Here is an 18180-nt window from a genome sequence, read left to right as displayed (position 1 = left end):
TAAACTGTCTCCTCAAGCATGAGGACTAGATTCTTGGTTTTCCATACAGAAGATGTTCTTTATTGCTCAAGCAACTTTCTCTCTCTCTCTCTCTCTCTCTCTCTCTCTCTCCCTCTCTCTCTCTCTCTCTCACACACACACACACACACAAGTATATATATACACAAACATATCATATATGTGTATACTGTATTTTTCGCTCTATAGGACACACTGGACCCATAGGACACACCAGACCATAGGAGGGGGAGAACAGGAAAAAAAATTTTTTTTTCCTTGTTCTCCCCCTCTGAAACAAGGTGCGGCCTTCGGAGCCCAGCGGAAGTTCCTTTGGGCTCCTTTCGACCTGCTCTTTGGGGCTGGCAGGGGGAAGCGCTGCTTTCCCCCACCGCCAGCCCCAAAGACTAGGTCGGGGAGCAGCGCAAAGGCGGCGTGCCGCCTTCCCGCTGCCCCCCGAGCTTGTGGGGCTGGCGGTGGGGGGAAGTGTTGCAGCCTTCCCCCCATCTTCGTGCAGCCTTCGTAGCCTCTGCAGGGCAGCGGGGTGAAGGCACCCCGCTGCCCTGCGAAAGCTTTGCGCAGCTAACCCAAAGCTAGAACAGCAAGATGGAGTGCTGTGCAGTGCTCCGTCTCCATGTTCTGGCTTTGGGCTTAGCCGCACAGCCTGCATTCGCTCTATAGGACGCACACACATTTCCCCTTAATTTTTGGAGGGGGAAAAGTGCGTCCTATAGAGCAAAAGATACAGTATATATAGAGAGAGAGTTAGGAAGACTTATAGACTCTGTAAGAAGTGCAAACGTAAGAAATGCTGCTAAAATCCCCCAAACTGTTTAGACAACTATATGCAAGGCAAAATCAACAAAACCTTTAAATCATAGACTAAATTATATGTCTGTGTAGGCTTGCTATAATAATAATAAAAAGCTTTCTGCAGGTATATAAACAACACAGTGCCTACAAATGGATTGACAAATTCACTAAGGCAGGATCTAACTTTCTTTAACAGAAGAGGAAGGAAGCAACATTGAGCTATTTAGACGGGGGAGGGGGGCAATTTGCAGTTGGGGACTCAATGTTAGCTGGTATTAGGACCCAGCCCAAATGTCACAAAATTGTGAGCAAGTTCCCCAAAACTCTTCCAGCGGGGTGGTAAGCAGAATTTGGAGGTAGGGCGGATAGAAAGCTGGTTTGATGCTGAAGTCAGTCTGCATTTAATCAGCATTGTGGTAGAACATGGGTAGGCAAACTAAGGCCTGGGGACGAGATCCGACCCAATCGCCTTGGAAATCCGGTCCGTGGACGGTCCGGGAATCAGCGTGTTTTTACATGAGTAGAATGTGTCCTTTTATTTAAAATGCATCTCTGGGTTATTTGTGGGGCATAGGAATTTGTTCATTTTTTCTTTTTCTTTTCAAAATCTAGTCTGGCCCCCCACAAGGTCTGAGGGACAGTGGACCGGCCCCCTGCTGGAAAAGTTTGCTGACCCCTGTGGTAGAATAAAAGAAGAGCAGACTATAGGGATGAGGATTCAGTGTTGCTGCTGGACTACAATTCCCATCATTCCCAACTATTGGCCGTGCTAGTTGGGACTGATGGGTGGTGGAGTCTTAACAGCATCTGCAGCTTTCCTCCACGGATCTCCTTAGCACTCTGCAGAACTTGGGTCACACTTAAGCAGCGTCAGATCCGATGCAGTTGCCCTCTGTCTCTGGCCCCCTTTTGCCAAGGGATGCACAACCTCAACTGTGACGACCCCATGGATGGTTGTTTAGGCCGGAGGCCAGACAAGGAAAAGGCAACCTGTTTACTCCCCTTTGCAAATCACATTCCCGGGTTCTTGACTTCAGGTTTCCTCTGACGCGGCCAACCGATCCTTCAGCACTTTGGTGATGTGCGAGAAAAAGCTGTCAGAGGGGGATGCGGCTGCTTGCAAGGAGGCCGGTCTCCCTTCCCCTCCAGAGGTGCCTCTTCCTGATGACCTTCTGCACACCAAGCTCTTCCTTCCAGAGGGTAAGGCGAAATAGGGGTTGATTTTGGGGAAACGAGGTTTGTGGTTTTATATTACAGGGCAGATTCTGCATCTTCTTCTTTTTTAACTAAGAACCCTGAGACATCACCTTGCCAACAAAGGTCCATATAGTTCAAGCTATGGTTTTCCCAGTAGTGATGTATGGAAGTGAGAGCTGGACCATAAAGAAGGCTGATCGCCGAAGAATTGATGCTTTTGAATTCTGGTGCTGGAGGAGACTCTTGAGAGTCCCATGGACTGCAAGAAGATCAAACCTCTCCATTCTGAAGGAAATCAGCCCTGAGTGCTCACTGGAAGGACAGATCCTGAAGCTGAGGCTCCAATACTTTGGCCACCTCATGAGAAGAGAAGACTCCCTGGAAAAGACCCTGATGTTGGGAAAGATGGAGGGCACAAGGAGAAGGGGACGGCAGAGGATGAGATGGTTGGACAGTGTTCTCGAAGCTACCAGCATGAGTTTGACCAAACTGCAGGAGGCAGTGGAAGACAGGAGTGCCTGGCGTGCTCTGGTCCATGGGGTCACGAAGAGTCGGACACAACTAAATGACTAAACAACAACAACAATACCAGAACTAAATTTGCAGCTGTTTCACACACAAAATCACTCTTGGTCTTCCCCTTACCCATACAGATTTCTTCATCTCAGCATCCTAACTTACAAGGAAGGGAAAGCCTTTTGTTATCGCTGCTAAAAAAATAAGATAACACAGAGGGAGTTGTAAATCCTTGCTGATCTACTGCAAGGTTCCCAGACTAGATCCTGATCTCCCTTTTGCTGACCTTTAAATAAGAGGGGTGGGAGCAAAGCATCATTTTTGCCTGTTGTGAACAGATCTGCTTGCATTCCCACAAGGAACTCAAAGTGAGATGGATGAATGAATGAATTTTATTATATCGGTCACAGACCAGTTCCAGCCCACATACAATATCAAGGAGGTCATAAAACACGATAGGGAAACATTTGAATTTGCAATTAGGTATAGCAGGGACAATACAGATATAGCAACAGTTAAAAAATATATAAATTAAAACTTAGTCAATAACATACAACCTAAAATTATCATTTAAAACCTTAATCATTATGATAGCACAGCTTGTTCCCTAAGTTTTATGGCAATCGCACAGAATTTGGCTACCCTTAACGTGACCTCAGGATCCTTGTCCTCTACCAGGGATTTTAGACAACGAAGTTCGGATTCATTTGGAGATTTTTGCATAGCAGGGGTAATAAATACCGAGTGTGAGATAACATTCCAAGTTGTGTGTGCACGTTAAGCGTTCCAAAGAACTCTTTTCAAACTAGCAGGAGAAAAGCAGGAGGGCTTGATAGGAGGAGACAGCCTTTTTCAAATGTCACTGGCAATAATTTAGTTCAAGAGAACCAGAAACTTATTTTTTAAAAGAAGTTCGCTGAGACATAAGCAATGCATTTAGGGAGGGACGCACGAGGAGCGGTGAGGGAGGAAGGGGACACCCGCCTAGCCAGCCAGATCAGCCGAATCAACCCTGGCCATCAATGGGGTGACAGATGTCGCAGCCAGAAGAAAAGGCATTAATAAATCAGTTTGGATTGTTGCCTTTCCTTGCCCAATCTGAGATCTTGAGAAGATTGGAGACCCTTAGAAATAAGCTAACAGAGATGAATGCTCAGGAAAAAGTAAGAGAGAAAGAACCGGCAACGGACCAATTAAAGAAAGAGAACCTCTCTGAAAAAGCCAAGACAGACCCCATGAAAGATTACTCTTATAATACCTCTGCAACTGCAGAGATAAACCTGTTAACAACAGATCTAACACAGTGCGCAAGGGATAAACTACCATCTAAGAAGGAAACCATCCCTATGGCAACCATGAAAGACTACCTTTATAATACCTCTGCAGCTGCAGAGATAAACCTGACAGCAACAGATCTAACACAGTGCGTAAGGGACAGCAACAATCTACCATCTAAGAAGGAAACCATCCCTATGACAACCACAACGCGCTCTTGGACCAGCATGAGATACCTGGATGAGGATGAACTTGGTATCAGACAAATAGAACACCTCAAGGTAGATTCGCCAAAAAAAGGAGTACTGATCACTAATGTTAGCACGCTGCACCCTTCAATTGATTCCATTGAGTACCTGGGCGATGATACATCTATGGACATTGCCAAAATGAACGAAATTCAACCAATAGATAAAAAGATAGGCCCTAAAAATCTTTCAAAGGCAAATTGACTAAGATCAACTTTTGGCAAGACAACGTGCAACCTTGCCTTGCTAACTTGGAATATTGCAGGTTGGCAAAAGAGGGTTTCTGACCAATCCTTTGCTAAATATATCCAGAGACATGACATTGTGTTTCTCCAGGAGACCTGGAGCACAAGTGAAGTGGAGTTAAATGGCTTTTCTGCATTCTCCCTCCCAGGTCTTTTAAGTACTAGAGGGGGGCGAGTTAAAGGTGGGTTAGTTACTTTAATCTCAACAAGGCTAAGGGCCATATTTAAAAAACTAGACCCACTAGACCATCTGGCCACAGCTGTGCAAGTACAGTGGAGAACCCACAGCTTGCTGCTGATTAACGTATACCTACCCCCACAAAGAGAGAAAAGACTGATAAGAAATACTTGGGCTCAGTTAGAACAGTATCTTGACAAACTATCAAATCAATTTCCTGATGCCTCTGTAGTGGTGGCAGGCGACCTAAATGCCAGAACTGGACAATCTGATGAGGCTTTGTATGCCCATTTCCATGAAACAGCCCCCATTATAGAGGAAGCCCACTCAATACCAGCTAGAATCTCAAAGGATAAAGGCTGCAATTATGCCGGCTTATGCCTATTACACTTGGTCAACAAGTTGGACTTGGTTATACTAAATGGCCGTACAGAGGGGGAGAAGGTCGGAGAATTCACATTTATATCTAACAATGGCGCCTCCACAATTGATTATATAATCGTGTCGTATGATCTTCAAAACAAAGTTCTGGAATGCAAAGTGGAGGAGCGCTTAGACAGTGACCATCTGCCATTAAGTGCACTCGTAGCTGCGGGAAAGGATTTATCCTGCGCTGAGAAAATCGAACATTCGAGCCCTACAGCTTTGGAGCTCAGATATTCTCGTATCAGATGGACAGATGAACTGCGTAAGGAAATTTCAAGTAGGCTATGCTCAAAGGAATTCCTCACTAAGAGAGAAAACCTTATAACTTCCTCAAGCCATGAATTAAAGATAAATTTATTTCAGGAGTTAATTTCACTCCTTCAAGATTCCCTGAAGGAAAAAAGGAACAGGTCAAGTAGGCAATCCTCAGTATATAAAAACTCCAAATCCTGGTTTGATCAAGAATGTCAGGACATGAAGCTAAACTTACTGAAAAAATACAAGAACTATAGATCTGCCAATTTACCCCAACTCCCCACGGTCTGGTTTGAAGATAAACGAAATTATAAAATCTTGATCAAAAACAAAAAACTCCTGGCACAGAAAAGAGAATGGAAATGCCTAATAGATGCATCCAGAGAGAGAGATTCGGCCACCTTCTGGAGACTGGTAGCAAATGGAGTGCGATCTACCTCCTCAGAAGTGGAGTATACCATACCTGCAGGGACTTGGGAGGCATTTTTCCAATCTTCATATTCAGCTCTGCCTTTGACACAGCCACTAAGACACGGCAGGTGATGAGTGGCCTCCGGTGTCGGTTGCGGAGATCAGGAGGCTTATTCAGGCACTCAAACACAGAAAAGCCCCGGGAGCAGATAATATCTCTCCTGAGCTTCTCAAAGCCAATATTGACTGGTGGGCCCCAGTCCTTGCCACCCTATTCACCAGCATAGATCAAACAGCAATAATACCAGAGGACTGGGGATTGGCAATCATCGTTCCCATATTCAAGAAAGGCTGTAAACTTGATCCAGCCAATTACAGACCAATCAGTCTCTTAAGCATCATTAGCAAACTTTATGCAACTCACTTACGTGAAAAGTTTGCGGACTGGCTGGAACAGGAGCACATCCTAAAGGAAGCCCAGGCTGGTTTCAGGGCACATAGATCAACTCTAGACCAAGGACTGGTATTGCAACATCTAGTGGAGAAATACACCTCAAAGAAAGGAGGCTCCCTCTATGTAGCCTTTATAGATTTCAAATCAGCTTTCGATTTGATACCCCGGCACAGACTTTGGGAAAAATTAAATGCCACAAACATCGATAGACGTCTTTTGCTTCTTATCCGTAGTCTACATGAAAATACTCGGATCCGTGTTAGATGCAACCGTTATGGGAACCTATCAAAGGAAATCCAAAGTTTCCATGGTGTCAAGCAAGGCTGTGTTCTTGCTCCTATTCTATTTAACTTCTATATAAACTCCTTAGTCGGAAAGATGGAGGAAGCAAGTACTCATCCCCCAAACCTAAATAATATACCAATCCCAGTCCTTTTGTACGCAGATGATGCGGCACTTATTTCCTTCTCTTGTGTGGGTCTAAGAAAACTTTTACGAGCTCTTACAGAGTATTGCGAAGCTGAACACCTGATAATAAATTACACTAAATCAAAAATTATGGTGTTCTCCAAGAGAAAACGCCGACATAAATGGAAAATTAATAACCAACCTATTGAGCAAGTAACATCTTTTAGATATCTTGGAATAATTTTTGATGAGAAGGGATCCTGGTGCCATCAGATTAAGAATTCTATTGTAAATGCGCAAAGATCTTCCAGAGCTATCATAAGATTCTTTTACAGAAAAGGAGGTCAATATGTTCCTGCTGCCTCCCAGGTCTTTGTTGCAAAAATACTTCCACAATTGATGTATGGCACCCAGATATTTAATTGTCAAAAACTCAAGTCCCTGGAATCTGTACAAACTAAATTTTACCGCTCCCTACTAGGGTTACCTACCTGTGTCTCCAACACAGCCATCAGGCTGGAGGTAGGTCAACTCCCTATTAATGCCAGGATATGGATCCTGAAGATTCACTTCTGGCTAAAACTCATATTTTTCCCAGTGGGAGTGGCTCCATTGACTCTACTAGACCCGTTCCAGTCTAAATGGAGATTGTCGCTTTATGAAAAATTGAAGGGCCTGGGGCTTTCCCCACAAGAACTTATAGCCTCAGGTTTCGAAAAGGCTAAAAGGATAGTGAGCCAGCGAATAGGAGATGTAGAGCTTCAGGACCATATGAGCAAGATAGATAAATATCCAGCTATCCAAGATTATGGAAAAGGGTTTAATCTAACACCATATTTGCTGGATCTACAAATCGCAAAATACAGGCGGGCGTTTACCCTTACCAGATTTGATGTACTGCCATCTGCCTTACTAAAGGGCAGATACGAGGGCACACCCTATGCTGAACGAGTTTGCCCATGTGGTCTGAAAGAGGTGGAAACGGCTTCACATGTGTTGTTACACTGCGACCTTTACGGGGATATCAGGTCACTGTTTATCTCCCCTATCGTTCAGAAATTTCCAGGTCGATCTGAATCTCAGCGGCTGAAAATCCTACTAGGAGATAAAAACCCAGAAGTAACACTGAAAGTGGCCAAATTTTCTGCGGCTGCGATCAAGCGGAGGGCATTAGCTGTAAAAAAGTAAAAGACTTGACCCCTGGACAAGCCCCTTCATTTTTTAAGTCTATACATATACTGTAGTGCATATATGTGTATATATGTGTGTGTGGGTGGGTGTGTGTGCATATGTGTATTGCTTTTATGCATAATTTTATAATTTTTAATTGACACCATTATTCCCTTTGTAAACTATTGTTTTTTTTTATGCTTTTCTGGTCCGTGACCGTAATAAATTTATTCATTCATTCATTCATTCAATGCATTTAGGAATCCATAATTGTGCAAATGGTTGATTTTGGCCCTGTGTTCTGGGTTGGGACAGCCGATGGAGGGTTGCAATATATGGATGTATATATATATATATATATATATTTCCATCCCACGTAGGCCCTTGCGGACATACTATAAAGAAACTGGGCCCATCAGACATTTTCGGTATCACCAACAAAACTCTGCGGGTCAATGCTGAGCGCATCCTGGAAGATTTCAAGAAGCGCCAGATGCCCAGGTTCAGGTGAGACAGGAGCCCTGCCAGCGGGTGAGGAGGGTGGGAGCTGGAGGTCAGCAACACCTGGATTGCCTCAGGTTCCCCCATCCTTTGTGTCTAAGGTGATCATGCTCAGTGTTGGAGGGTGGCAGAGAGCGAGTCCTCGCAGCTGTAGCAGAACTGCGTAAAGTACTTTGGGTGGGTGCGGGGGACAGAAATAGGAGAGCTTCTTGCTCTCCAGGAAGCTTCTCATGTCTCCTCGTCTTCCCCTGCCCCTACCTACCACGCTCCGTCCTACTTAACATCGCTTGTGGCCGCATCTCACCGATATGCCTTCATTAGAGCTAGGTTCAATGTCTTTCCAACAAACGTGCTGAGACATAGATTCACTAAGGGCCAAGTCCCTGTGTGCTTGTGAAATGAAAACATCTGAATCTCTACATCATGTTATGTTTATCTGCCCTTTGTACAGTTCAGCCCGTGCTAGTATACTAAACCCCATAATCCAGCCTATGGCTGACAAACCAGTAGACCTACAGCTTGCCTGGGTTCTTCAAGATGTGGATCTTTATATTACCCTAGGTTGCCAAATTCCTAACAGCCGTCCTCTCGCACAAGAGACGGAACGGAATGTTAGCTGATTATTGATAGTTATAAGAATTTTCTATAATGACATCAGATATTGATTTTAGTGTAGTGCCAAAATTTTTTAATCTTAATCTTAAACTTTCCTTATGAATGGCTAATATCCGTCCTTGTGAGTTGCGAACTGTTTTATACTACTTGTGGTTTGTACTAGTCCGCTGTTTTATTTGATTTGTTGTGTTGTGTTGTGTTGTGTTTCATGATGGGCGTAAAGCCAAATAAACATTTTGTTGTTGTTGTTGTTCCCCTGCCCACCCTCCTCCCACACTTCCACATCTCATGATCTGGCCTCAGAAGAAGAGGCAGAGACATCCATCCCTCCACAACCTGTGTTTTGAGTCTAGACGTCAAAAGCTTTGGCCCGGCCCTACAAGGACAAAGTGTTCCTTACACATAACAGTGCCTTTAAACAAAACAAAAAATGCAATGGGAACCATTTTTGTGGTCATTTTTAATTTTTCTTTAAAGAATACGTTTTATTCCTTTTTTGCATATGATATTATGATTTTGTGATTTTCAATTTTTACACATTTCAATACATTTACAATCATTTTAACATTTCAAAGCTCGACTTCCTTCCCCCTCTTTCTGTGGTTCCTTATTTTTTATATTTTCTGCATACAGTGGTACCTTGGTTCTTGAACGTAATCCATTCTGGGAGTCCGTTTGACTCCCGAAACTGTTGGAAAACCAAAGCCCAGTTTCCAGTTGGCTTCAGGAGCTTCCAGCAGCCAATCAGAAGATGCGTAAGTCGCGTCAGACGTTCGGCTTCTGAAAAACGTTCACAAACCGGAACACTCAGTTCTGGGTTTGCGGCATTCAGGAGCAGATTTGTTCAGGAGCCTAGCTGTTTGGGAACCAAGGTACTGTTAGAATTCTAGCCCGTTCAGAGGTATGTGCCTATCTGTTCAGGCACCGGCTGAATTCTTTAGACCTCCCTCCGGCGACTCCCGGCAGGAAACAACATACTCGAGGTCCGTTCCGGCGATTTTCCTCAGGCTGTGAGGAAAACACACCAACTGCTTCTCCTCCTTCTCCTCCTCCCTGCATATCCCCAGGGAGGGGAATCAGACACAGACAGAAACGTATCTACATGTCTTTATTTGTGTCTTTAGCAGTCATACAGTAAAGATGTCTGCTCTCTTCAACAAACAGAGAGAAACTCCTCCCATGTACATCCTGTACAGGTCATATGACAAACCCACTGAGCTAACATCCGGTGCTCAGTACAGAATGGACTGCCCCTTTGTTCCCATGGCAACAGTCACAAACTTCCTGTTTGGCTTTCCAGCCACAAGCAGCAGACTGTGCTGCTATTGCCTTTGCTTGCTGCAGCATTGGTGCTTTAGAATAACAGGTACCACAGTATTCCAAATTAACTTAATTTACTCATTTATTCATCTGTTTTAAATACATACTCTTATAAAAACTGCAGGGGTTTTTTTTGCATACGATAAACACAAGACAACAAAAATACCAGCTGGCCTGTCATTTCTTGGAAAATTTGTGCTTTTACCTCGTGTATTTTTATGGCGTGTAAGCTGCCCTGAGATCTTCGACTAAAAGGGCAGTATGCAGATTTCATTAATTACAATGGTGCCCCACAAGACAAATGCCTCGCAAGACGAAAAACCCGCTAGACGAAAGGGTTTTCTGTTTTTCGATGCGCTTCGCAAGACGAATTTCCCTATGGGCTTGCTTCGCAAGACTTGCGATTTTTTTTGCTTTCTCCCCCTTTTTCTAAGCTGCTAAACCGCTAAGCCGCTATGCCTTTAATAGCCGCTAAGTCGCTAATTGCCTTTTAGCCGCTAAGCCACTAAGCCTTTAATAGCCGCTAAGCTGCTAATAGCGCTAATCCGCTAATCCGCTAATAGGGTTGCTTTGCAAGACGAAAAAAAACGCTAGACGAAGAGACTCGCGGAACGGATTATTTTCGTCTTGCGAGGCACCACTGTAACTGTTTGATGAAGGGTAACAGCAGCTATAGCAACCCTCGTGCTGCTGCTCACAGGACAAGGAACTTCTAAGCCCATGTTAGTGGTTCGTGCTCAGGTTTTATTTTGATGTACATTGGGGGTGAGGGGAAGGAGGAGCAAACTGGATGTTTGTGGGAAGGCCCTTAGACCACAAGAGCTCCAGAGACACTCGGTGGGTTTACTGTTTGTTGCGGCAAGGAGAGATCAGGCAGAATAAGATGTTCCATGCCTTCCTCTCTTTCTATCTCTCTCGTTGGAATAACGGAGACGATAGGAGGTTGGATGCAGGTGAGCTGCACAGAAGCACACTGGCAAGCATGCTCCAAACAAGCTGCCGGCTAGCTCTGTAGAGGCTCCTTTTATTAGCAGAAGTCAACAATTGGAAACCGTAGTGAAACCACTCTGAACATGACGTATTTCCATCTAAGCGCATTTCCAGCATTAGCAAATACACGTGTCAGCAGGTGTTTCCCTAAAATGTTCCCCCCAATACAGTGGTACCTCGGGTTACATATGCTTCAGGTTACAGATTCTCCTAACCCAGAAATAGTACCTCAGGTTAAGAACTTTGCCTCAGGATAGGAACAGAAATTGTGCTCCAGCGGCGCTGCAGCAGCAGGAGGCCCCGTTAGCTAAAGTGGTGCTTCAGGTTAAGAACAGTTTCAGGCTAAGAATGGACCTCCAGAACGAATTAAGTATTTAACCCGAGGTACCACGGTACAGTAGTGCCTCGCAAGACGAAAAGAATCCGTTCCGCGAGTCTCTTCGTCTTGCGGTTTTTTCGTCTTGCGAAGCAAGCCCATTTGCGGCTTAGCGCTATTAGCGGCTTAGCGGGCTTAGCGGATCAGCTGTTAAGCGGCTTAGCGGATCAGCTGATAAGCGGCTTAGCGGATCAGCTGTTAAGCGGCTTAGCGGATCAGCTGATAAGCGGCTTAGCGGCCTGGGAAAAGGGAGGGGGGAGGAAAAAAACCCCACAGGAACTCGCAAGACATTTTCGTCTTGCGAAGCAAGCCCATAGGGAAATTCGTTTTGCGAAGCACCTCCAAAACGGAAAACCCTTTCGTCTAGCGGGTTTTCCGTCTTGCGGGGCATTCGTCTTGCGGGGCACCACTGTACTTGATTCCGTCTGCATTCCCGGTCATGCTCCAGCCAAGCGATAGGTCTAACAAAAAAATTGTGAGAGGACAAAAGGTCAGGGGGGAAACCCTGGTTTTTTAGGCGTAACGCTCCTTGACACGCAGTTGCATGTCTGGTGCAGGGTTTGCCTTCGCAAAGCGGAGCGTTACCTCCACGCTCTCTCTCCCTGCAGGAATGATCCGCCCGGGCCTTCAGCTGCCACAGCCACCCAGGAGCTGCTGCGCCTGGCCGAGGGCTCCCCCGAGGGCCTGCCCCTCTTGGATCCTGTGAACGACCTTCAGCTGAAGGACCTGGAGGTGGTGGAAGGGGTGGTGAAGGCATGTCGCCTGGAGGAAGCGCTGCTGGGGTTCCAGTGCGTGCACAGCCCCCGTTTCCACGCGGAGGTCAGTCGCGGAGTGGGGGCAGGAGCGGGAACCAATGCAGCAGGGCTGGGGTGGCAGGAAGGGGGAGATTAAGCCTCCCCTTGAGCCTCCCCAATCCCCAAGGATGCCGTGTCTTCCGGGATTCCACACGAGCGCAGGAGAAACATGGCAAGTGGCCATAGGCGCAGAAATAAAGGGTGTGTGTGTGTGTAAGAACTTCTAGTCTTTGTGATCATAAAGAGCTTGGGAATATCTTCTCGCTTTTCTTGGAATGCAGGCAGGCGGTAAATGAAGTCCATGGAGGAATCATAGAATCGTATACAGTGGTACCTCAGGTTACCTACATACCTCCGGAACGAATTAAGTACTTAACCTGAGGTACCACTGTAGTTGAGGCATGTCCAATGCGTTGACCGCGATCGCCTGGTCGATTGCTAGATGGATTTCAGTCAATTGCACTATGGGCCAGGTGGCCTTTGCTCCTCCCTTCCAGCCGGAGCTCGGCTGCGGGAGGGAGCGAGCTGCGCCTCTGCTTTCGTCGTCCGTGAGCTCCAGAGCACAAGCCTCTCTCACTCTCCTTTCTAAGGAGGCCGCCCTTGGCTGGGGCCGCTCTCCTCAGGAGCAAAGGAAAGTGGGGCGCAGGGGTGCCGACGTCCCACATTTGGGATGAGGCTGAATAAAAGGAGAATACCTTTTCTTCCTCCATACAGAGCGGCCTATGGCTTAATCAACTGTCACCTCCATTTGGGCAAGACGTGGAGGGCCACCTAGCTGTTAGAATTCCTGCTCCATGATTGCAGTCATGGGATTGTTGTCTTTCACATGTTTTGACTCCACAAAGTGGGAAGTGACGGAGACAGGATATTTGTATTACTGTGTTCCGTGAAGTGGGAACTATTGTCCTTTGTTCTTTCTCTCTTTGCTGTCTGATGCTAGAAAGAGAGAGGGAGCCATGTTGAAGTGCTTTGTGTGTGTTTATATGTAAATAGATTAGCCAACATGCTGAGTTGCTGAGGTCTGTTACGCAAGCTGCGAAAACTCTGCGGATCCCTAAGTGTGCCAGTGTCTGTTGGCATCGGTTGCTGTGATGTTCGGGCAGAAGAAAGCTTTTGAAGCTCCCGAACGATCGACCAGGAGGGAGGGAACATGCCAGGCGGGCATGTGTCTCTGCCAGGGTCCTACTCGAGTGTAGGCTGAACTCCTGACACTAGCCCCCTGGAATACAGGGGTCTTTTTCCCAACTTCAGAACGAATGAAGTACTTAATCTCAGAACCCTGAGATTAAGAGTCTCATGCTGTACCCGCTGAGCTGCGGGCAGTAGCATAAATTGACTTATCGTCTGCAGCAGGTGCTGTAGCTCTCCAGACAATTTGACTTCTCTCTCTTCCATTGTCTCCTGAGGCACCAACACAAAAATAGTCTGCAGGTGTGGAACTGACCTGCATGGCGCTTTGGCCCACCTGGGACTAGCAGAAGTAAAATGTATCAGACTGTTTGGAACTATATTGAGTGAGGCAACATTTTCTTTTTCTTCCATTGACCCACAGGAAGAGTGAATCCGGGGGCCACAGCAATTGGTGGGAGGAGTCGCCCCCCAAAATGTGGGCAGTGTGAAGCAGCACAGGGTTGTTTAGTCCTCCCTCCCTCTCTCTCTCTTTTTCTGTGCCATCTCATCTCTGTGGGCCATATAAAGTCAGCCTTTGGCCTACTAACCCCATTCCCAAATAATTCATGCCAGCTGCAGAATTAAGCTTCCCATTGTGCAAGGTTTTTTAATTTAATTTTTTAAGCCTAGAGTTTTACACTGGCCCGGGACGAACTAACCGAGCCCTCGGAGGAGAAGCTAACATGTGAACGCCAGAATTTGGTAATTTGGGCCCAGAAGCTTCTGTAACAGCCACTGGGAAAGAGAGGGGAGATAGGATGGAATAACAAACAAAGTGAATAACACAACAGTAACAAAAATAATAGTAGGTAAAGAAGATCACACGCGGGTGGAGGGGAGTACTGGGTTGTTGGGGAGGGAGGTGAAGGGATTAACTGAAATTGTTAAAGATTGGTATAGGATTTAAGAGATTTAAATAAGGAAAGCAGAAAGCAGCAAGAAATATCAAGCTGTCAACTTTTCCCTTTTCTTGCGAGGAATCCTATTCGGAATAAGGGAATTTCCCTTTAAAAGAAAGGGAAACGTTTGGAGAGGAGATCAGTGTAAATGAAAACATGAGGCTTATGGTTTTGTTACATATGATTTTATTTTGGAGTTGTTTGCTGTAAAGAATGTATATTATGTGAATAAAATAATACAGTGGTACCTCGGGTTACAGCCACTTCAGGCTATGTACTCTTCAGGTTGCAGACTCCGCTAACCCAGAAATAGTACCTCGGGTTAAGAACTTTACCTCAGGATGAGAACAGAAATCGTGCTCTGGTGGCGCGGCAGCAGCAGCAGGAGGCCCCATTAGCTAAAGTGGTGCTTCAGGTTAAGAACAGTTTCAGGTTAAGTACGGACCTCCAGAACGAATGAAGTACTTAACCCGAGGTACCACTGTAAAGGATTTCAAAATGGAAAGAAAAAGGGGAGAGAGCACCTCAACCGCATTTCAACATGCATAATTTTTGCAATTCCCAGGAATACCTCAGTTGGTAGAACATGAGACTCTTGATCTCAGGGCCGTGGGTTCGAGCCCCACGTTGGGCAAAAGATTCCTGCATTGCAGGGGGTTGGACTAGATGACCCTCGGGGTCTCTTCCAACTCTGTGATCCTTAAGCCACAGAACATGGGTGGAGCCGAGTGTGGTTTTCTTTCTTTTTCAAAAAAAGAATTGCAGCAGACAAGCGCAGCGCTGCACACATGGTTCTTGAGCTCTTTTTATCTGCCCACATCCAGAGGCAGTGAAGAAACGTGGGAGGTGGGGAGGACACTTGGCCTTCTGAGTGCGGCAAGACTACACCTCCCAGCCCGTCTGACTGTTGCCTATCCCAGTAGGGGGCTGATGGGAATTGGAGTCCCAGCGGCAGCAATGCAAGTGCCACAAGTTCCCTTTCCCAGCATCAGGCGAGGCTTGATCTCTCTCTCTCTCTCTTTCCTCTTTCCTTCTAGTTTGTGCGATTCAGGGAGCGCCAGCAGGTGATGGAGGAGCTGGAACAGCTGCGCTTCCTCCTCTCTGACCAATCCCTCTTGCTGCTGCCCGAGTATCACCAGCGGGTCCAGGTAAGAGCTGCTCCCTCACGGAGACCCCAAAAAGGATACGATAACGATAATCTTTATTGTCATTGTCCCATACAGAACAACGAAACTGAAAAAATAAATAAAAATCTACGTAAGAGATTCAAAACCAACAAGCCTGCTATCCCAGCTACCCCAACCTGGTTAGCCCTTTAAAAACTCATACTCTGTTTTTAAAATACAATATACTCCTTAAAGGTAAAGGGACCCCTGACCTTTAGGTCCAGTCGTGACCGATTCTGGAGTTGCGGCGCTCATCTTGCTTTACTGGCCGAGGGAGCCGGCGTACAGCTTCCAGGTCATGTGGCCAGCGTGACTAAGCCGCTTCTGGCGAACCAGAGCAGCGCATGGAAACACTGTTTACCTTCCTGCCGGAGCGGTACCTATTTATCTACTTGCACTGGTGTGCTTTCGAACTGCTAGGTTGGCAGGAGCAGGGACCGAGCAACGGGAGCTCACCCTGTCGTGGGGATTCGAACCGCTGACCTTCTGATCGGCAAGTCCTAGGCTCTGTGGTTTAACCCACAGCGCCACTCCTTACACAGCGTTTAAAACCAAAATCGCATTTGGATAGAAAGTGTTTCTCAGGCGGCTAGTCCTCGTCTTTATAACCCTGTACCTTCTTCCAGAAGGCAGAAGCTGGAAGAGATCATTTCCGGGGTGTGCACTATCCTGCGCTATCTCTGCAGCTTTCTTATGGCACCGGGAAGCATAGATTTGATCCAAGGACTTCCACCAGTGACCCAGAGATGCCCCCGGTTGTGTTCAAAATAGATGTGTGTGTGTGTGTGTCAGCCCCACCCTGTCCTGCTGTTTCCTCCCTCCCCCCTCGGTCACCTTGCGCCCCGTCTGCCCCCCCAGGTCCTGCGCTCCCTGGGCTACATCAACGAAGGCGGCGCCGTGGAGCTGAAAGGCAGCGTGGCCCGCCAGATCAGCAACCACGAGCTGCTGCTCACCCAGCTGCTGCTGGACAACGCCCTGACCGACCTGCGGCCCGAGGAGATTGTGGCCTTGCTCAGCTGCACCGTCTGCCAGGTCCGCACCAGAGTGGAGCCCCAGCTGCCCTCCGTCCTGCAGAAGGTGAGCCGGGGGGAAGGGGCAGCGGTGAGGAGAAGCCGAAGCCCCATAGAGCCAGCCAGGGGCATGGACGTAAATGTGGGGGCCTGGCAGCAGCTCCCAGAGTCCGGCTCTCATGACCCACCCTTCCCCCTACAGGGCATAGAGCACATCCGGTCGGTGGCCGAAGAGATCGCCCTGTTGCAGCGCAAGTGCGGCCTCCAGGAGTCAGTGGAGGACTTTGTGGAGCAGTACAAATTTGGGCTGGTGGAGGTGGTCTACGAATGGGCCCGCGGCATGGTAAGACCCCAACCACCTCGCCCCTTTCCCCCCGGTTTTTATTTGCCCAACCCCACTGCAGGGGTCTTAGCATTGTAGACTTGGAAGGGACCCCAAGGATCAACTGGTCCAGGGTTTCCCCAAATTTGGGTCTCTGGCTGTTTTTGGACTACAACTCCGGCCCAATCGCCTTCTAAATCCGGCCCACAGATGGTCTGCGAATCAGCGTGCTTTTACATAAGTAGAATGTGTCCTTTTATTTAAATTGCATCTCTGGGTTATTTATGGGGCATAGGAATTTGTTCACATTTTTTTTTCAAAATCTAGTCCGGCCCCCCACAAGGTCTGAGGGACAGTGGACCGGCCCCCTGCTGAAAAAGTTTGCTGACCCCTGCAATAGCTTAACCCCCTGCAAGGCAACTTCCTTCCTTTCCTCCCTCGCCAGCCGTTTGCTGAGATCGCCCGCCTGACAGACGTGCAGGAAGGGATCATCGTCCGCTGCATCCAGCGCCTGGACGAGACCTGCCGAGAGATGCGGAACGCGGCCCGCGTCACCGGGGAGCCGACGCTCCACGCCAAGATGGAGGCCGCCTCCAACATGATCAAGAGGGACATTGTCTTTGCTGCCAGCCTCTACACCCAGTGAGGAAGGGGGGAGCACCTTTGGCTCTTCCCACCCCCCTCAAAATGCACCTCTCTCTGTTCCCGACGTCTGAAAAGTTGTAATGCGTCTTGCAGGTATACGCAATAAAATATTAATTTTTTTTGCTGACTTAAGGGGAGTGGGTAATTTCTTTCTGACACATGCAAAGGGTGAGGCTGTGTTGGGTTAGGGTCTGTTGGCGACAGAGGCCCATGCATAGCACTGGTGACTCTCAACTTGCACAGGGGCTGCATTCTGGAGATCGCTCCCAAAAGAATATTAAAAACACGATCAAACATCACATACTTCTCTAAAGAGGGTTGCCTTCAGATGTCTTCTAAAAGTCAGGTAGTAGTTTATTTCCTTGACATCCACAGGGCGGGCGCCACTACCGAGAAGGCCCTCTGCCTGGTTCCCTGTAACCTCACTTCTCGCAGTGAGGGAACCACCAGAAGGCCCTCGGAGCTGGACCTCAATGTCCAGGCTGAATGATAGGGGTGGAGATGCTCCTTCAGGTATACCTGGCCAAGGCCATTTAGGGCAGGCATAGGCAAACTTCACCCTCCAGATGTTTTTGGCCTACAACTCCCATCATCCCTAGCTAACATCAGGGATGATGGGAATTGTAGTCCCAAAAACATCTGGAGGGCCGAGTTTCCCTATGCCTGATTTAGGGATTTAAAAGTCAGCCTAAAGCCAAAATCACATATAGTCAAAACACAAAGGTGAGTGGGATTGCCAAATTCTTTTTTTCCAGATGCCCACCCCCTTCTATCTTTGT

General features: G+C 47.2%; 1 protein-coding gene and 1 long non-coding RNA gene across 2 annotated transcripts in view; one reads left to right on the top strand and one right to left on the bottom strand.

Moving 5' to 3' along the window:
• SKIC2 (SKI2 subunit of superkiller complex) overlaps positions 1–17533 on the top strand; it is a 62562-nt gene extending 45029 nt beyond the window's left edge. Inside the window, exons 23-29 of the mRNA XM_081901374.1 lie at positions 1848–2010; positions 7974–8100; positions 12004–12214; positions 15296–15406; positions 16283–16501; positions 16637–16777; positions 17202–17533. Coding sequence (XP_081757500.1) covers positions 1848–2010; positions 7974–8100; positions 12004–12214; positions 15296–15406; positions 16283–16501; positions 16637–16777; positions 17202–17402 — 1173 coding nt within the window. The 3' untranslated portion in view covers positions 17403–17533. The remainder of the gene's footprint in view (positions 1–1847; positions 2011–7973; positions 8101–12003; positions 12215–15295; positions 15407–16282; positions 16502–16636; positions 16778–17201) is intronic.
• The window catches only part of LOC309365473, a 112540-nt gene continuing 97257 nt past the window's right edge, over positions 2898–18180 (bottom strand). Inside the window, exon 2 of the long non-coding RNA XR_014166180.1 lies at positions 2898–3317. This is a non-coding gene — a long non-coding RNA (uncharacterized lncRNA). The remainder of the gene's footprint in view (positions 3318–18180) is intronic.

The sequence above is a fragment of the Podarcis melisellensis genome (assembly GCF_964234715.1).
Source record: "Podarcis melisellensis genome assembly, chromosome: 2".
Classification (NCBI taxonomy): Eukaryota; Metazoa; Chordata; class Lepidosauria; order Squamata; family Lacertidae; genus Podarcis; species Podarcis melisellensis.
The sequence above is the reverse complement of the archived record's forward strand: the minus strand, read 5'-3'. Positions and strand labels throughout refer to the sequence as shown.